Below are 20702 nucleotides of genomic sequence, written 5' to 3'. Positions count from 1 at the left end.
TCATTGATACGCTGATAACAAATATTTCAATTGCTTCCATTGTTATGAGAATTTTTCATTTTATTTTTTAGGTCTGTATATTAAGACTGAAGTCACACTTTAGGCCCATATGGGCTTTATGTTATTAAATTTTTTATAAATCAGTAATAGTTTGACATAATTATCAAATATTCTACACTTTAAAATTCTACACTTAAATTGATTTCTACTCATCTTGAATTGTTTTGCTACTTGCTTGCAGTGCTATTGATAAATTGTCTTTGTATGTCTCTCTGAAACGATGTGTGTGTGTCCACGACAAACCACGCATTGGTGGCTTGTATTGGTTCTTATTGGTCACATGACAGTGACTTTGTCCTCCATGCCTTCAAGGGCCGTGTTCTCATATGCACCCTTGTGATCTCTGCTCCTGTGGGGGGGACACACACTAATTAGAACACAACCCCTACTGTAATTGCACACACACCACAACATTTATCTGTAGGTCGTCAGTACTTTTAGAAATGTAGACCACAAAACAACAGAAAATAAGTGTTTAAGTGGTATTGTTAGAGCATCTTACCTGACCATATCCAGGCTGGTATCATAGTTGTCTCCATTGGTCTTGGCATAGCCAGTGTTCTTCCCACACTCACATACTTTGGTCTCCAGCCTTCATGCAATTGAGAATGGTAAACGTTAGAATGCTCCCTTCCATTCAGTTAGAAGCAATTATAACATCTTGTCAATCTCATATAGTTCGGTGCAGGTGGAGAAACGAGATTGGGCTAAAGACCCAACTGTGTCTGTAGAGACCCAATACTTATCTTGCTAGAGACAAAAACGTGTGTCCCAATACTCAAAATATTGAATTGTGAATTGCACCGAGTATACTAAACATTAAGAACACCTGCTCTTTCCATGACAGACTGACCAGGTGAAAGCTATGATCCCTTATTGATGTCACTTGTTAAATCCACTTCAGTCAGTGTAGATCAGGGTTCTTCAATTCCGGTCCTGGAGGGCTGAAACACTTCTGTTTTTTATTTCTACCTGGTAGTTAATTGCACTCACCTGGTGTCCCAGGTCTGAATTAGCCCCTGATTAGAAGGAGAGGATGAAAAACAGAGGTGTTTCGGCCCTCCAGGACCGGAATTGAAGAACCCTGGTGTAGATGAATGGAAGGAGATAGGTTAAAGAAGGAAGGAATTGGATAGGAGGACTTTAAACCCAACAAGGACAACAACAGAGGGAGAAAGAGGAAGGATTTCTGGAGGATAGTTCAGGCCTTGGTAGGTAAACAAGCATTCAGATAAAACAAAAATGTATGCACGCATGACTGTAAGTCGCTTTGGATAAAAGCGTCTGCTAAATGGCATATTATTATATTATTATAAACAAACAAGCAAAAGAGCACTTGGAAAGGAGGTAGAAACATTCTGAACATTGAGAGAGTATCTTCATGTATGTGTTTCATTGAAAACCACATTTATCTATAGGTGCATTATTTCAATAAGTGCTTTCATCAAGAGGCACATGCACATCATTCTAGAGCAGAGTGTGTTGTTTAGAGGTCACCATGGAGATGAAGATGGATGCATTCTCTAAGCATTGTTTCAGAGACCTTGCCATCACGTATCCTGAGAATGTTTCAAATGAGTCAGGAAAAAATAAATTCAAAAATAAATTGCTAAGAGAATCCCCAGAGACTGAGGGCAGACTTCATCCTAAAAGCGAACAAGGAAATAAAAGGAGACCTTCTGTTCTACACGGATGATCCTAATGCTTGGCACACAGCTCTCCACAAGACCAACAATGAACTTAAAATGTCAAAACGAGGCAACTGTACATTGATTTCACACCCAAATGTAACATTCATATTTATAATAACGGCACTGTGAGGGTTCAAGGTTCGGAGGACAGTCTGGATCAATTTGTCCACTACTTTGAACAAATAAAACCTCATGTTGCTAAACTTAAAACCTCTCCACCGTCACTACCTACAACAGCTTCCACTCCCTCTGTGCCCTAGTATGTAGTCAGTGTCCCTCTCCTTCCCTCGCCTGTAGCAGACACAGCCCTGAGCATGCCTCTCTCACACCTGCAGTACCGCAGCATCTTATAGAGGAGGAGATCAGCCCGGTGCGTCAGCATAGGGATGAGATCCGGGAGCTGCGGTGTGCAGGAGTACAACCAGGCTCCCAGGATGGAAGTGCACAGACCTACAGAGGAACTGTCCAGCACAGTCAACACCAGCCACATACACAACCTGCAGAAGGAGCTACATGAGCTAAGGCAGGACTTTCTCAGCCACCACCATCCACTCTACAGCACAGATCTACCAGACCCATCACAGCACAGCTCAACCAGACCCGGGCTATCACAGCACAGCTCAACCGGACCCGGTCTATCACAGCACAGCACTACTAGACCCGGCCCATCACAGCACAGCTCTACCAGACCAGGCCCACCTCAACTCAGCCCAGCTCTACAAAGCACCGACTACTACCCTAGGGTCTGGCAAAACACTGTTGAGGGTGGTGCGCCACATGATGCAGTCCACACCATTTATCATTCACATCATCAGCCCTCATATGCTGAGAGTTTGAAGCTTCGCCAGTCACACTGCCCTCCACACCACGCTCCTCAATTCCTCCCACAACCTCCATCCCAGGCTAGTTTTGGTTGGGACACTCCTGCCCCCCATGGCAGCCCCAACCCTGCAAAAGGAGCCACACCAAGGCCTCCTGTGCACACCCAGAATGGAGCATTGGCAGCCACTCCGATCCCCTGCAGCAGCTCCACTGCTTTGGCGGGAGCTTCATCAGGGTGGACTGAGCTCTGCCAACACTGCTCTCCCAGGTCCCGCTCCAGCCCCTGCATCCAGCGACTTGAGGGAGGTCTGTCAAATGCTCAGTCTACTCACGTGGTTGGCCAGGGACCTTGGCAAAGTCTCAGCTCACTCAGCAAATAGCTGCAGATGACACTATTCCTGTTAGCTCTGATGGGAATGAGCTGAATACCCTCTCTGACTAAATCTCGTAGGGCTCCTGGTTGTAGATCTGACCATAAACCAGAAAACATTTTTATTTGTTCTTGGGATTTACCGCCCACCTGCTGCCATGGCAGATGCTATTGGTGCTATATCCGAGTGTTTAACACTTTTTTGTCCTCTGAGTTGGTCATTCTAGGGGATTTGAATCTGGATTGGCTATCCCCGACCTCAGATCAATTTAAGAGTATATGCATTGATTTTAATCTGACTCAAATGATCTCAAAACCCACACAGCTAAATGTGAAAAACCCTGTTAACCCATCATTGATTAATTTAATTCTTACTAATAACCCTCATAAATGTTTGTCTAGTGGAGTATTTGCATATAATCGCAGTGATCATCGTCCCATAGTATGTACTAATCCTTGTTTAATTAAGAAGATACGTTTTACAAGGTTTTCTCTTCAAGGGTTTTTACATGACATGTTCTACTGTGATTTAGCCACAACTCATGTATTCCTGACCCTGAGTTGGCTCTAGAACATTTCTTCTCCATATTCACGCCCCTTTTAAACAATTCAGAGCTATCTGAGCTCTTTCAGATGATAAATCAGGCCTGGGCCGAAGCAAGGAAAACTGACTCTGTAATGGACTGTCAATCTTTTAGACAATTGACAAACAGATGTACTATCTCGATTCAGAAAGCTAAATCAAGTTACTTTTTAAGCTCTATCTCTGACTCTGCTGGTGATCCTTCAACATTTTTGAAAACAGTAAATGCACTGAAGCGTACAAATTCCTCTTCTCTGCCTAAGCAAGTTCTGTCTGACTCTGGTGTCATAACTGAGAAGAATGGAATAAGTGATGCTTTTCATCATCATTTTATCTCGGCAGGCTTTTTATTTGAGAGAAACAGTAGTTAAATTGATCCTGGTCAGTCAATCGACTGCTCTTCTCTCTGCCAGCCTCTAGCTGACTCAACGGTTAACTCGTCAACTTCTAGTGAATCTTTGTTTTCATTTAAACAATTTACTACAGTGGGGAGAACAAGTATTTGATACACTGCCGATTTTGCAGGTTTTCCTACTTACAAAGCATGTAGAGGTCTGTCATTTTTATCATAGGTACACTTCAACTGTGAGAGGCGGAATCTAAAACAAAAATCCAGAAAATCACATTGTATGATTTATAAGTAATTAATTTGCATTTTATTGCATGACATAAGTATTTGATCACCTACCAACCAGTAAGCATTCCGGCTCTCACAGACCTGTTCGTTTTTCTTTAAGAAGCCCTACTGTTCTCCACTCATTACCTGTATTAACTGCACCTGTTTGAACTCATTACCTGTATAAAAGACACCTGTCCACACACTCAATCAAACAGACTCCAACCTCTCCACAATGGCCAAGACCAGAGAGCTGTGTAAGGACATCAGGGATAAAATTGTAGACCTGCACAAGGCTGGGATGGGCTACAGGACAATAGGCAAGCAGCTTGGTGAGAAGGCAACAACTGTTATTGTACAATTATTAGAAAATAGAAGAAGTTCAAGATGACGGTCAATCACCCTCGGTCTGGGGCTCCATGCAAGATCTCACCTCGTGGGGCATCAATGATCATGAGGAAGGTGAGGGATCAGCCCAGAACTACACGGCAGGACCTGGTCAATGACCTGAAGAGAGCTGGGACCACAGTCTCAAAGAAAACCATTAGTAACACACTACGCCGTCATGGATTAAAATCCTGCAGCGCACGCAAGGTCCCCCTGCTCAAGCCAGCGCATGTCCAGGCCCGTCTGAAGTTTGCCAATGACCATCTGGATGATCCAGAGGAGGAATGGGAGAAGGTCATGTGGTCTGATGAGACAAAAATTTAGCTTTTTGGTCTAAACTCCCCTCGCCGTGTTTGGAGGAAGAAGAAGGATGAGTACAACCCCAAGAACACCATCCCAACCGTGAAGCATGGAGGTGGAAACGTCATTCTTTGGGGATGCTTTTCTGCAAAGGGGACAGGACGACTGCACTGTATTGAGGGGAGGATGGATGGGGCCATGTATCACGAGATCTTGGCCAACAACCTCCTTCCCTCAGTAAGAGCATTGAAGATGGGTCGTGGCTGGGTCTTCCAGCATGACAACGACCCGAAACACACAGCCAGGGCAACTAAGGAGTGGCTCCGTAAGAAGCATCTCAAGGTCCTGGAGTGGCCTAGCCAGTCTCCAGACCTGAATCCAATAGAACATCTTTGGAGGGAGCTGAAAGTCTGTATTGCCCAGCGACAGCCCCGAAATCTGAAGGATCTGGAGATGGTCTGTATGGAGGAGTGGGCCAAAATCCCTGCTGCAGTGTGTGCAAACCTGGTCAAGACCTACAGGAAACGTATGATCTCTGTAATTGCAAACAAAGGTTTCTGTACCAAATATTAAGTTCTGCTTTTCTGATGTATCAAATACTTATGTCATGCAATAAAATGCAAATTAATTACTTAAAAATCATACAATGTGATTTTCTGGATTTTTGTTTTAGATTCCGTCTCTCACAGTTGAAGTGTACCTATGATAAAAATTACAGACCTCTACATGCTTTGTAAGTAGGAAAACCTGCAAAATCGGCAGTGTATCAAATACTTGTTCTCCCCACTGTATCTGTGATATGCTAGATGCCTTGCTTAAGATTGATGTATTTGTATTTACTAGGGATCCCCATTAGCTGTAAAAAAAAGTTTTACAAATAAAATAAAATGGGGCTGATATGCTTGATCCATTTTTGCTGCAGCTCTCTGCCCCCCTGATTGCTGAATCATTAACCCATATTTTAACCTGACAATTATATCTGGTACTATCCCCAAGGTTTGGAAGGCGGCCCATGTACTCCCCCTTCACAAAGGTGGTGACCCTTGTGACCAAAATAATTATTGCCCCATTTCTAAACATTCTTGCCTTGCTAAAATGTTAGAATCCTTGATTCATTCTCAGATAAGATCTTTATTATCTTTGAAATGTATTCTAAATGTACATCAGTCGGGGTTTAGACCAGGTCATAGGACTATCTCTGCTGCATCCCTAGTTATAAAGGATGTGGTTAACTGTATGGATAAAAGGCAACATTGTGCTGCCCTCTTCATTGGCCTGTCAAAGGCTTTCGATACTGTTGATTCAGAGGCTTTCCTCAATTGGCCTAGACCAGGCTGCATGTAAATGGTTTAAAAATTACTGGACAGATAGAACTCAATGTGTATCTACTGATGGTGTTAAATCAGGTTTCCTGGATATTACAAAAGGTGTCCCGCAGGGGTCGATTCTGGGTCCTTTACTTTTTACTGTTTACATTAACATTATCGACTTGTCTGTAAAAAAAACTGTAACCTGCACTTGTATGCCGATGATACTGTTGTGTATGCTATTGCCCCCACAGTTGACTAGGCTCTATCTGAACTAGTCTGCCTTCATTGTATTACAGAAAAACTTTACTGACCTGAAATTAGTATTGAATGCAGGTAAAACAAAGTATATGTTGTTCTCTAGAGCACATAAAAATTACTCTGATTTAAGCTTATGTACTTTGGATGGTGTCCATATTGATCGTGTCCGTGCTTACAAATATCTGGGCATCTGGATAGATGAAAAGCTGTCTTTTTAAAAGCATATTGATGAGTTAGTTAAGAAGCTGAGAATTAAAATGGGGCTTCTTCTATAGAAATAGGTCCTGCCTCTCGCTAAATAGTAGAAAGCAGATTATTCAGTCTACGTTCTGACACTTCATTAAAGCTGCTAGATGCAGTTTATCATAGCGCACTGCACTTTATTACGGGCAACATTTTTAGTACTCATCACTGCATTCTCTACCAGAAAGTTGGTTGGCCCTCTTTGATGTCATGTAGGTTGATACAAAGCTATGTTTTCATTTATAAACCCCTTTTACAAAAAGTCCCACTGTACCTAACATCTTTACTAAAATTTAGACATACGAGTTACCACACCCGGTCTCAGGGATGGTTAACTCTGGAAATTCCTTTGGTCTCTACTGAGTTAGGTAAGGTGATAAAATAAAGTAAAAAGTCAACATGGGCCAGCATCCCACTGGACCGCTTTCAACACCTTATAGAGTCCATGACCAGACGAATTTAGGCTTTTCTGAGGCCAAAAGGGGGGGTGCAACTCAATATTAGGAAGGCGATCCTAATGTTTGGTATACTCAGTGCACTTTAGAACCATGTGTTTGGCTACAGTATGTCTGAAAATGTTGGCTGTCAAGTCCTTGCTTCCTCCATCCTTGTTTCCTCGATTCCTCATCTCGCTCCCAAAGCTCATTTGAGGAGGGTGTCTGAGGGAGGAACCTTTAATCCTCTCCGATGTGCTTTGAGAGGGAGGTGAGGAATTGCACAAGGAAGGACAGAGGAAGTAGGTATTTAACACCTATTAAAGTTTTCAGACACAGCCTATGAGAGTGTTGACTGTCCTACTACAGTAGCTGTATGGACTGTGGAAATGGTCAGGTGTCACAGCGATCTATAGGCTTACCTTGAGTCCTGACACCAGGCCTTGTTGACCAGAAACGCCACGAAGATGAGGAAGAGAAACGCGGCCACAGCTATGATGCCTGTCAGCCACTGGGGCAGTGCCCGCTCCACCTTATCTTAAAGAGTCAGGCCATAGACAGGTTAGCTAACAACGTCACAAAAACGATGCACACCCTTCAATGGGGCAGAAGTCTGTGTGTTGTTGTGATTCTGGATGACCAGATAGCTATCAACAATGACAAGAAGCTGCCATGTGGGGAATCGTAGGTGGCTCGTTTAGCTAGATTTATCTTGTTTTTGATACCATGTGTTTTGAGGTGTTTTGACTGATGTCATGTCTATGCTAATATGGCTAAAATTTGCTCATAGCGCAAATGTATTTGTTTTCAATAAACATTGGAGACAAAATATAGTTTCCATGTTGACAACAATCTAAGCCAACCCTGTCTGTTTTGCCCCATAGTTGCGCACACGTCGGTTTTGTTGTTAAACTTCCAACCCGCAGACATGGACTTTTTAAAGTGCTTATATTCAATCTAGGCAAGGCCAGGTGCAATATGTCTGTCACTTGTCATTCTAATGTTCTGTAAAGTGATTTTCATTCTCTTGCGTTGTCATTCCAGTTGATGGGATTACTAACATGGTCCTGTCCGGACCGGCCGTCTTTTTTGTGTATTTTTGTGCAGTCCAGACCGGCCTTGATTTCAATGTCCACAGACATCCGGTTCGGACCGTTCTATATTTGGCCCAAACATAGTCTTCTGTAATTGGTTCAGATTTGGCCCAAATTTAGACGTCTATAATTGGTTCAGATTTGCACCAAATCTGAACCAATCATAGACATCTATGTTTCACAAGTTTGGACAGCACAGTAGAGCACAACGGAGGACAGTGCAGTAAAGAAAAGTAGAGTACAGTACAATATGGTAGAGGAAAGTAAAGTATAGTGTACTGTATTGTACCCTACTTTACTCTAATGTACTCTACTTAACTGCTATACTCTACTGAATTAAACTTTACTGTATCTTACTGTACTCTACTGAATAAAACTCTACTGTACAGTACTCTACTGTGCTCTACTGACCTAAATGTTTAGACGTTTATGATTAGTCCAGATTTGGATCTGGTCCGCACCGACCAAATATGCAACAAGCTCTGTCACACGTCAGAATTAGAAGTTCATCCATGTTTCTCAAATGTCACATTCTGAAGTGTTTAAGGTTAAGTTTAGGCACTAACTCCGAATTTTTAAGGTTAGGGTTAAGTTTAGGCATTTGCTCTGAAATGTTAAGGTTAGACATTAACTCTGAATGGTTAAGGTTTGGGATAGGCTAAAAACAATCATCTCAAAAGCAACTGGATTCAATCATGCAACCTTTGGCACCAGAAACGTACTTGAAGGTAACAGCGCTCATTGTTGCCCCAGTGGCCGGTATCCACGTCATCTCCCGGTGTCCTCAGACATGGATGGACATCGAATACTGACTTGTATCATGGGTGACCTAGCTGCAAATGTGTACTTGTTTGGGGCAGAGCTCATTAGAATAAAACCCAGCATGCTTTGCAAGTGTTTGTTTTTACATGTATATTTTGGTCATTCAACAGACGCTCTTTTCCAGAGCGACTTACAATCAGCGGATTAATCTAAGGTAGATAAAGAACTACATATCACAGTCATAGCAAGAAGAAAAAATTATGTAACCGTTACTGAGGATGTTATTGTTGTTGAAATGGTCTGTTGGTTTATTCTGTGGTCTTGACTACATTGAACATCATTGCTGCCAGTTTTTGAAAAAGCTAACATAAGTACCTGTGACAGATGGGAGCAATAATAAATATTATGTTGCAATCTTCAGTTGGCTCCTCTTTCCTATATTAATAGGCTTGGGAAATTATTATTGTAATATAATGTTTGCTTACTTTGAGAATGTGCAGATTAAATTTGGCCATCGAATTAATGACCGAAAAATACGTATTTTCAACATCTGTAAATTAATTATTTTCAATGTCCGGAAAATACGTATTTTCGACATCTGGAAAATACGTATTTTCACCTTTCATTCAGCACTTAAAATGCACCGTTTTGCTTACTGGGAATTGACAAGAGGGAACGAGTAAATATTAAGCCCATACATTCATTGTCAAATGTAAAAAAATGTAATACATTCATTGTCATGTTCTTTTTTTAAATGAATGAATAGATCATTCTGGAATTTACTGTACAATACCAAAAAATGCCCACTGTTAGGGTATGAAATTACTGGTACATCTTTTATCCTTCCCACCCTATTATCAACAGTGAGTTGGAACAGCATGCAGAGTGACATAAAGGCAGCTATTTTCTTTATAGGGTACTATTAACTTCAAAATAACCATGAGTTTCAGTTCTCACCTATTTGAGCTGTGACTACTCCCAGAGTCAGCATCAACCAAAGAATCACAGTAGTCGCTCTACCCATTGTTGAGTCTTACTGAAAATCCCCAAATGTAGTTTTAGGATCACAAAATGGGCTTGGGAGCAGCTCTTCAAAATAGATGTGTGTTCTGAAAGGCTTAGGATTGTTTTTAGCATGTAGAGAGCACACACATTATGGTGCTGTAGTCAGTGAATGATTTACCAATACCTGCTTAAACAAAACAATTGCTCATTCAGTAATAATAGCGATAACTTCTAAGGTTTTATTTGTTCATTTTGGGAACAGATTGACATTTGTAGGCCGTCCATTAATTTATTCAGTAGAAATATTTAAACATTACTTATTGGACCTCTATCAGATGGCCAAATTCAGCTCCCTGTCCTACAAATATCAAATTGCAAAAAGAGAATAGTCATGTAGTAGGTTCACTTCAACACTTGATACAGATGATTTTCCACTATAGTGACCAGGAAATACAAGACTAATTAAACACATTTCAATAGCAGCGCAGTGAAAACACATGGAAACCTAGAGAATTTACAGTAATCTCTGAAGGACTTTGGCTTGGTGAGTGTTAAATCAGTCTCATGACTAAACTTTTAATATGTCACTGGTCTGGTTTAAAAAGTAATCTATTGAGCTCTGTTTTGCCTACTAAGGTGTTCCAAGATAAATGTGTAATAGCCTAAATTCAGGCTTAACTATTAATTCTAACATTATTTAGATCTGTATATAAGGATGATTTCTTAGTCTAAAAGTATAATCAAAAAGCTAAGGAGATCTTGACATGCACAAGCCTGATTGACATTGTGCAACAAGTTAGCTGACTTTGTACTAAAAGCTGGCATTCAGAAGAATCATACTTTTGTACTTTTAGTGTGCAGCAGCTACTAGCTATTGTAGCCAACATGGGTAAAGTTAGTGCAGTGGGCTTCACATAGGTGCATGTTCTTATTTTAGGCATGAGAGAGAAAGGGAGAAAGTGGAAATGAAAGATTGTTGATTAGTAGAGCAGAGAGGGAGAGGTTCTGGATGGTCAGGGGACACACCTCCTCTGGACTCCAGGGACACATGATGAGCATCTCTTTGTGGGTGTGTGTCCGTCCGTTAGTCTATCCGTCTGTCTCTCTGTCCGCCTGTCTATACAGTGCATCAACACCAGGCTTTGTCCCAACCCCAGCACCAGCCAAATTAGCAGGCCCCTTTTCACTCAGCCCTGCCCCCTCATTAACAGCCTCCCTGCCCCTCTCGCTCTCTCTCGCTCTCTCTCGCTCTCTCGCTCTCACATACACATAGACACACACACACACACCTCAGGGGAGTAGGCAGGCTGTGATGTGTGGCCAGATAGCAGCCCTGAGAGCCAGTAGCAGTGGTTCTCCCCACTGTCCCGTTACCGGCTGAGAACCAGCCCTCTGCTCTGTTCTCTGGGGCCAGCACAACTCCCCTATGGCCCATCCCATCCAGCCCACCATCAACCACACACAGAGGGAGGGAGGAGGCCGTTAATTGATTTCTCTCCAGCCCTGTCTGTCTAGTTATCTCCAGCCATAAAGATATTTTATTATGTTATCTGTCTGTAACACTTGTCTTTGTTGGGAGGGTCCTTTGGAGATCTATCCTGGTTTGCGCCCCAAATGGAGCCCTAGTCCATTTACTGTATAGTGCACTAATCTGGTCAAAAGTAGAGCACTATGTTGGGAATAGGGTGCCATTTGGGATGCAGATCCGGTTTGCTGCCTGACTACTCTCTTCCCCTTGTGTTCTTATGGGAAACTGGGAGAAGGATTCTAAGAGTTAATTAAAAAGGGACAAGACCCGTTACACTGCAGTGTGCTTTTGCTGAGTTGAATAGTCTTGATTGAATCCATTATTTTCATGGATTATTTCATTATTTCAATGAAGGGAACTCACTCTCATACTCAATATGATGTAATAATATGAATGTGAAATTACATTTTATCTATGGATGGATAATTCATGTACACCAGAGTGTTTCTTGTTGATGTTCATATGTTGAAAGTCTCATTCTGAGTCTTAACCCGACAAAAAGCAGTACATAATTGGTAGATACTGTAAGTGTTGAACAGATCTGTAATTTATATTGTTGGATCTCTGTTGACAAGTGTGTGTGTGTGTGTGTGTGTGTTTGAGTGGTTACCATGCTTGAAAGTATTCACTCCCCTTTTTTCACATAGCTGCATAACACACTTCACACTTTCATTTTATAAACCTGTCAAATACAGTATATATAGAGCTGTGTTTGTTTAATGTGTTTGTTGTGTCAGGAAAGTGGGGTTGCGAGAGGTGCACCTTATGTAGCCGCATTAAACCTCACAATAACAAGTCCTTGAGGAGTCCCTAAGGGAAAACCCCATCAGCCTCTCTATAGACAGCCCTTCACAGAAACAGTACCACCTAATCACTAAAGCACCCCTCTCACCAAACTCTACCTTTACCTTCCCTGCCATTTCACAGAGGGACACATTCCAGTTCTCCACTCCAAATGAAGTCAGGCTAATGTTGTGTTCACAATTGCTGTAAATACACTGCTGATGTAATACCTTTATTACTTTCTTTACGGACAGTTCCCAGGACACAGATTAAACCTAGTCCTGGACCAAAAATGTATCTCAATGGAAAATCTCCATTGAAAGTGCATTTAAGTACAGGACCAGTTTTAATCTGGGTCCTTAGTGTGCAGTATGAGGTGAATGTAGTCCTACTTAATGAAGAAGCTAACAAAGATACTTTTTATGAATGAGTATACTGAGTGTACAAAACATTATGAACACCTTCCTAATATTGAGTTGCACCCCTTTTCGTCGGGGCATGGACTACAAGGTGTCAAACGTTCCACAGGGATGCTGGCCCATGTTGACTCCAATGCTTCCCACAGTTGTGTCAAGTTGGCTGGATGTCCTTTGGGTGGTGGACCATTCTTGATACACACGGGAAACTGTTGAGTGTAAAACGTAGCATAGACTGAGGTGGGAACTGGTGATGTGCCACCCCTTCATTCCCTATGGGACCAGTAACCTAACCTCACGGTCTCCGCTGATGGCTTTTTAATTGGCTATGATCCTTATCCATCATCAGCTTCATCTCTCCACTCATCATAGAGTTGTAATCATGACAAACTGCTCCCCAGTGCCCCCTCAAATAGCTTCTAGCTCCACTCTATCTCAATCTTATTAGTGGATAATAACAATAGTGGTCAATTCATATGGTGGGAACATGGAGGTTACATTGGACCCATTGCATCTCATCTGAAGAGGCATCTCGCCAGATCGATTGTGGCGTATGTCTGTGAATGGATTATTTTATGATGATGGTTGATGGTCATATTTAGGGATGGGAATTTGAAAAGCTGGGAACTGTGCTAAAAATTGGTCGAAATTCCCATTGTTAATGGACAGTTACAGGGGTTGGGGTCAATTTCAAAAATACCCCCTAAATTCCCTTAATGAAATTTCATCCTCATTCTATTTATCTCTATTTGAATCAAATTTGAAATAAATAAAACAAATTGAATTATTGGGCTTAGATTGTACCTGCCATAGCAATATCAACATGTTTTTGTTTACAAACTTCTGCTTATGCAGACATAGTCTACCTCTTATTAAAAAACTGGAAGCATCTACCGGTGAGGGGAGTTTACTACTTGTACTGTATTACTGTCATTTTCATAGACCCACATCTCTAATTGATGATTAAGAAATATTACATAGAAATGTATATACACAATGAGCATAACAGTACAATTATTGTTGTTTTTTATCCCTATTTTTATTTTGTGGTATATACAATTCTGAGATATAACATTGCATATATTTATAGATGTCTCCATAACAACAAAGGTTATTTCTTACTAAATATCACATAAAAAATAATAACCCTTTTTTTGTTTAATACATCAAAGACTTAAAGGTACCATTTCTGGTTACTCAATAGTCTGCTGATATAGCAGACGTACATAATGTCTAATACAGTAGTAAAACACTTACTTGATTAATGTTATCAATAAAATAAAAAATTATAAACTCAATGTACCATGGTCACAATGAAAGAAGCAGTACAAAAATGTCAAGTTTCATTGTTCAATACAAATGTACAAGTCTGTTTTTATGTACACTTGTACCTCTTACATTGCAAGATACAGAGATATTATAATGTTATTTTGTAGTTCTATTATTGGACAGGAATCATGCCCTCGTGTGTATGTGTCTGTCTGTCTCTGTGTCTCTCTCTCTGTCTCTCTCTCTCTCCGTGTCTCTGTGTCGTGCGCATGTCATACTAATATGCCATCCATATTATGCCATCCAAAAATGGCAATAATTTGACCTCAATTCAATTTTGTATGGTAAATATTGTAACCATGTGGTTTATGTGAATATCACATTAACAAATACACTTTTGAACAGTTTGTTCTTCTCCCAACATAAACATTGACAGCAACACAGAGATCTCCCACTGTTTGTTTTTTTACCGATTATCGGTTATTATCAGTTATCTCACTGCAACACTATGTGTATGGGGATAAACTGTGTTATCCAACAACTTATGAGGTGATGTTCAAGAAAAACATTACTGGAATTCAGGTCGCAATACTATTATTTGATAACTCCAAACTTGAGTTACTAACATAACAAAAAATGGACATTAGAGGGCTCTGAGATGAAAACAAATCACTTAAATTTAGTACAGTCCGTAGTACTGTTTAAATCTCATTTAAAGACTCAAGCAGTGTACCTAAACAAATTTTGATCTCAGGCAAGAAAAGGTACCATTATGAGATTCATACCTTTTTTGGAAATTCCCTTAATTGTTTTTCAATATTATGTTCTGAGTTCCATTTTAGGTCTGTCATGACTTCCAATCCATCACCTGCTTACAACAGCAGTTGGGACAAAGCCTTATGTTCCACCAGCGAACATACCCACCTCTGGAAAAGCCAACAACAGACAGGGCCATTGAGGGAAACAGGAATTAGAGAAAGATAAAATCTGTACACAACACGAAATGTATCGCCATCGGAACCATCCTATTGATGCCCATTCACTCCTGGTTGGTAAAAAATTGCCAACCTCCTGCGTCTCACATTGTCTCTTTTCTTCTCCCCATAGAGAAAACGTAGAGTCATCTGTGGTTTCGTCCATCCATGTGGAGTCCAGAGTGATGATGGAGGCCTCTGGAGGTGGGCGTTCGAGACCCCACAGACAAGTCCTGGTCCTCGGTGTAGCTGTCGGGACTACCGTCCCCGTCCAGGAGACTCCCGCAACTGGAGTTGCTGGATGACAGCATCCCCTGGAGGAGCTCTTCCCGGACCAGGCTCTCCTCTCGGCCCTCGTGGGCCCGCGCCCCCACAACGCCAACGCCATCGCTGGCCTCCAACACACCTTCCTGGTCGTCCAGGAGCTTGGACAGGAAGTTGATGTACTTCATGGCCAATCGGAGGATCTCGTTCTTGGAGAGCTTCTTGTCGGGCGGGTGGGTGGGGATGAGCTGGCGAAGCTCGGCGAAGGCACCATTCACATTCTGCTGGCGCCAGCGCTCACGACTGTTGGTGAAAATCCGCCGCACGATTTTGGGCTGCGAGCCTGAGAGGGAGAGGAGGAGAGGGTGTTACATAGGTATTCTGATCATGTCTGATTATACACTGTATGCATACACCAGCAGATGTGTTAGAGTTGAGCTGGAACAAAAGCCTGCACTGCGGCCCTCCAGGACCTGACAGTGGCATACCGCAGTTTTGCGGGGCCCCCGCAAGCCCTGAACAATGACTTGTTATGAACCTGTTTATATGCTCTCTGGGGAAGGGGGGGAGGGACCTCCAGGGGGCCCCCAACCCCTCATAGCCACCAACTAAAATGTTACACAGTGTTTCTCTGTGTAAAGCAAACAATATACATTTGATTTCAGTCTTTTTCAGGAAATGACTCAACAATAGTGAGTCTTGAAGTAGTGCCTTAGCAACTCTACAAGTGGCCATACTAGCTGTCCTACTGATGCAGCTTTTCTCTTTAAAATGGCTAGTGTCCAGAACTCCCTTCACTCCTCTAACCCGGATAGATTAATGCTATATATACCAGTCCATTTTGCCAGAAATAGTGAAAAACCAAAGTTATATATATATATATCGTTTTTAAGTTTTAACAAATATTATATGATCTTACCATTACCATCGTTGATTTCAATCTCATAAGGCGCAGGTCGACGTTTGATCCGATGGCTGGGGTACATGCCATACTGTTCCATCTCGCCACCATAGCCACTGCAGGAAGATAGTGTGAATTAGTCAAATTACAAATCCCTTCTACAAATATATAGGCCTATATCCACTGGGCACAGACGTCAGTTCAACATCTAGTTTTGATTTATATTTGGTTGAGTTGTCAACTAACGTGAATTCAACGTGAAATCAACAAAAAATGTCACCATGTCATTGCATTTAGGTAAAAAGTTGGGTGAAAAATATTACATTTTGCAAATGCAATGAGTTTTCCACGTTGATTCAACGTAATTTTTGGTTGAAATTATGTGGAAACAATGTTGATTCAACCAGTTTTTGTCCAGTGGGTATTTTAGGCTATATGTCGACTATTTTATTCTGGTGATTCTGTTGAATTAAATGATGACAGTTAAGCCTAATGTAGACAAAATTAAAGACATGATGGAAGACGCACTTTTATTGTAATACTAATAGGCCTAATAATAATATGATTAATAATGAAAACAAACTCTGAAAATTGAAATAGGGATGCACATTTCAGTCCTAAACATAGAATAGGCTACATCAGTCAAAAGATGACAGATAAAAAGTGCTTGCACTGACGCATGCCGCAAACTTTTCCAAAAAAATGCACATAATTATGACATAAATACATTTCCAAATGAATAGCTTGCCTTACCTGTTCATGGTGGCGAGCGGTTGAGCAAAGTTACTGTACAGCATCGCTCGTGCAGGGAGCGGGAACCCAGGTTGGCTCAACTGCACCATTCGAGTTTCGCTCAATAAGGGGTCCCGGGGAGGCGGTGGCAGGGGAATCGGCGGTCTACACAGCTCGGTGGTCTGTACCCTGTGATTGCCGTCTGCCGTCAGCTCGCTAGCTTTTATATCCACGAGCCCTCCTCTTCTGGCCAATTCGATAACAGGCACTTCCTTTTTTTGCTCGCTGTGGTACGCCGTTTCCTTGGTAACGGCATTAAAGACGATAGTCCTGTTGCAGTGCTCCCCTGGGACATGCTTCCTCTCAGCTGAGTCCGCTGACGCCGCCGTCGTGTTTTCCTGTGTCTCACCACCAGCTTCGCCCCCCTCCCCACTTACACGACCTGCTATGGAAGTAGTCAGGCTGTCATGATGTGGAGACTTGCATTCCTTGCCCATAGGACTGAGCTGCCCAAGTTCTGGTTTCAGTTTTTCCAACATTTCTGCGGTTATTGGATAGATTAGACCGTGCGTAAAAATGTCTCAAATTGTAAAAGTGCATTTGCTTAATGCTATCCACGGATGACTCCGCATCGAAACCTTCCCTCTCATCCGCCGATATTAATCCATGATGTCACCTGTAAAAAGAAAGCTTTTATGCTTTTTATGTATGAATAAATAAAAAAATCTAGCGAATAAAATATCAAAATGCACACTGCGCGCGACACTGGAATGGCCCAGAGCTCTAAAATGGTAGGCCTACAGTCAATCCCGCACGCGACGAGTCATCAACCAATTTAGCAGGCAGACCTGTGTATTCTGCACGGTGCTCTCTCTGCACCTATGAGTGTGGGTGCATACACTGTCAATGTTTATAACTCTACGAACGCGCTGTTGCACTACTGCTTCCCTTGTCAATAAGGCTTTTATTCCAATGAACTGTTTGGACTGCACTCTTGCGGTTCATCACATCGGAAAATCATATCACTTCATGGCTAATACTTTAGAGGATATTATCAGAGCCAATGCCTTGGTTTGTGATATGATTTTTAAACACAATTGTTGACCTATTTGTTTGCCTATTGGTTAACCAGGCTACTGTTAACTGCCATGGCGGATATCAGTTCAGATAACGCACAGGCTTCAACAGAGAGGGGTCCTAATCATTTCCCAACATTGTTGCTTCTGTCCAACGAACGTCGTGCGGTCAAACTGAAGCGTTATCTCTGCGTGGAAATCAATACAATTGATTGCCTTTCACTGTATCATTATCGTTATATACCATACTCATATTAATATCATTGCAATGATAACCTATGTCACTCGAGGGCCTGTTTTTCCAATTGATTTAATAATTATTCGTTCATTGATTTGTCTTTTTCATTTGGTTTTTATTAGATTATTTCTGTTCTTAGCCTACTTTGTTGCGTGAGCATAACTTGGTTTCAAAATAATTCGTTCCTTGCTCCTCAGTAAAGTTATTTCGTCCTGTGAAAAAATAACTGGTGTCGTTTTTTTCACCACCACTAAGGGAATATTGTTTTGGCTATAGCTTGTAGTGCGCGTAAAATGTAATGGAATAGAGTGCGTTTTGCGTAGTTTAGGCCTATTTTAGGTTATTATTTATTAGCCTACTGTGGCTTTGAAAGCTTGAACCTTAATTGATCCACAGAATGTTATGCATCGCCAACCTTTTCATTCTATAAAATGTGTAGGTACACTAGGCCATCACACATTTGTACAAAAATAGAGTGGTAGGCTACATAATTTTCTGTTTCACAATAGCCTATGAAGATATAATAGCCTAACGCATAACTAACTTATATTTAAAATAGATTTGTTGTTCATTATTGCAGATTAAAATTATCACCCACAAATTATTCGTAGCCTATCGGCTAGCATTCCCTGCGTATTTAGGCTAGTTTGTTCGATTAAATGAAAGCGTTGATAGACTGAGGACATTTTACTAAAAGGAACAAATATATGAATATATCGAATCTTTATACATTTTTCGTGTTCAATCCCATTTATTGGTAGATAAAACGAATGCTAATTCGATAGGCTAACTCATGTATTTGACTTTACCGAGAAAACAAATGTCAACCCGAAATAGGAACGACCAATGATAATCAATTTTCCAATTATCTATTTCCATTACCGAAAACATATCCACAAATCGACAACAACATATATGACTTGATAAGGCCTATTTGGGTGTGTTGTCCTTACCATAGCCAGAGGGTTGTTGATAGAGTAGCCTATGTGTGGAGCCATTTTGTCGAGGGTCATCCATGTCTAATGTTTTAGATTCACTGAAGTGCTGCGTGGAAGCTGGAAGTGAGGTCTATATAATTCCACATCACGCCCAGTGACCAACTTAGTATGGGGAGCGAGCGGAACACAGGCGCAATGTGGTGAGGAGAGATAAGGGCGCGCAGTTGCGGCCACTCCATATTCGATAATCCCCTAAACCCATTATTTATTAAATGATTCATTATTATTTGGCTTTTTATCTTGGGCAAGCGCGAGGAAAAACTATTGCCTTATATTGTGAATGGATATGCACTGACATAGGCCTGGAGATTTTAAGGGATAAAAGTCGATGTTTAATACAGCAGGTGCATGCCTTGTAAAATGTTCCAAGTTTACATTTTAGTCATTTAGCAGACGTTCTTATCCAGAGCGACTTACAGTTAGTGAGTGCATAAATACTTTTTTTATATACTGGCCCCCCGTGGGAATCGAACCCTCAACCCTAGCGTTGCAAACGCCATGCTCTGACAATAATAATAATAATAATATGCCATTTAGCAGACGCTTTTATCCAAAGCGACTTACAGTCATGCGTGCATACATTTTTTTTGTGTATGGGTGGTCCCGGGGATCGAACCCACTACCTTGGCATTACAAGCGCCGTGCTCTACCAGCTGAGCTACAGAGGACCACTACATCCCTGCCGGCCATTCCCTCCCCTACCCTGGGCCAATTGTGCGCTGCCCCATGGGTCTCCCGGTCGCGGCCGGCTACGACAGAGCCTGGATTCGAACCAGGATCTCTAGTGGCACAGCTAGCACTGCGCCACTCGGGAGTCGAGATTTCAAGAGCAATGGAGCGTATTTAAATCATATCAGTTTGGATGTTGACTTGAGAAAAATACCATTAGGCATGTGTGGTTGTTTTGACTAATATTTTAACCTTTTATGAAGGAGAATAAATAAACAGCGTATTCTCAAGTTGTGATTAATGCATTTGAATCAATGAATGCGACATGTAAAATTAATATAATTGGGCTACTGAATGTATTTCTGATAGTTTTATCTTGTGCAACAATGATAATTAAGTAGGCTAATACTTTGTAATTTGGGTCAAACTCATATGTTAATGCATTTGACAACACTCAGAACACAATTATCTCCAGTTTCTTGGACCATTCAGATAGGCGTATTCAATATTCACACGAGAGAGATTTGCATGAAAAAAAAAACCAAATAACAGTGGACGCCAATATCAATTGAAACAGCAGTTTGTTATGATTATCAGTATTAGCCTGATTAGCTGCATGGCTATACAATGAAAGTCCTATAGCCTAAATTAAATAAACATAAACCCACATACGAGAAAAATAGGTAAATCCGCTAAATTATCAGAATCCTTTCATCCTCTCTTTGCTTTGTTCTTTTTGCATTGGATTGGATCGATCGCGGAGGGATGCCTTGAGGTACTATTAGGTGTAAAGCTTAAAGGACCACCTTGCAGACAGAGATAAGACGGCCTGCGGGTTCATCCGTCAGAGATGCAACGTTTGGTGCTATTTTAGGTCTACATGTCTCCTTTGTCCTTTAGGCCTACCAGTTTCGATCCC

The 20702-nt window shown here is 41.5% G+C and overlaps 2 protein-coding genes across 3 annotated transcripts; both read right to left on the bottom strand.

Annotated features, from left to right (window-relative positions):
• Window positions 1–39: 39 nt before the first annotated feature.
• pdzk1ip1 (PDZK1 interacting protein 1) lies at window positions 40–10067 on the bottom strand. Its single transcript, XM_041839904.2, has 4 exons — window positions 9888–10067; window positions 7497–7611; window positions 563–652; window positions 40–409 (listed from the first exon to the last, which is right to left on the bottom strand). The coding sequence occupies exons 1-4, from the start codon at window positions 9952–9954 to the stop codon at window positions 337–339; spliced, it is 345 nt and encodes a 114-aa protein (XP_041695838.2). The 5' UTR covers window positions 9955–10067; the 3' UTR covers window positions 40–336.
• A 3623-nt stretch (window positions 10068–13690) lies between these two features.
• On the bottom strand, window positions 13691–19165 carry tal1 (T-cell acute lymphocytic leukemia 1). 2 transcript variants are annotated; one of them, XM_041839905.2, is made up of 4 exons: window positions 19070–19165; window positions 16824–17478; window positions 16089–16186; window positions 13691–15512 (listed from the first exon to the last, which is right to left on the bottom strand). In XM_041839905.2, exons 2-4 carry the CDS (start codon window positions 17339–17341, stop codon window positions 15052–15054), a joined length of 1077 nt encoding a protein of 358 aa, XP_041695839.2. In that variant the 5' UTR covers window positions 17342–17478; window positions 19070–19165; the 3' UTR covers window positions 13691–15051. The 2 variants fall into 2 exon arrangements, with proteins under 2 accessions (XP_041695839.2, XP_041695841.2); XM_041839907.2 differs by having other exon boundaries at window positions 16095–16186.
• Between the last annotated feature and the right edge of the window lie 1537 nt (window positions 19166–20702).

Source organism: Coregonus clupeaformis, chromosome 20 (assembly GCF_020615455.1).
Source record: "Coregonus clupeaformis isolate EN_2021a chromosome 20, ASM2061545v1, whole genome shotgun sequence".
NCBI lineage: Eukaryota > Metazoa > Chordata > Actinopteri > Salmoniformes > Salmonidae > Coregonus > Coregonus clupeaformis.
This window is presented reverse-complemented; position numbering and strand designations above follow the sequence as displayed.

Bases quoted from the DNA above. Each gene is read 5' to 3' on its own strand.
- tal1 (XM_041839905.2), bottom strand. From the start codon at position 17,341: ATGTTGGAAAAACTGAAACCAGAACTTGGGCAGCTCAGTCCTATGGGC. The intron at 16,187-16,823 runs GTAAGGCAAGCT...ATCTTCCTGCAG, and splicing joins CCGCTCGCCACCATGAACAG to TGGCTATGGTGGCGAGATGG. The intron at 15,513-16,088 runs GTAAGATCATAT...TCTCCCTCTCAG, and splicing joins TGAAATCAACGATGGTAATG to GCTCGCAGCCCAAAATCGTG.
- pdzk1ip1 (XM_041839904.2), bottom strand. From the start codon at position 9,954: ATGGGTAGAGCGACTACTGTGATTCTTTGGTTGATGCTGACTCTGGGA. The intron at 7,612-9,887 runs GTGAGAACTGAA...TGACTCTTTAAG, and splicing joins AGTAGTCACAGCTCAAATAG to ATAAGGTGGAGCGGGCACTG. The intron at 653-7,496 runs GTAAGCCTATAG...AATTGCATGAAG, and splicing joins GCCTGGTGTCAGGACTCAAG to GCTGGAGACCAAAGTATGTG.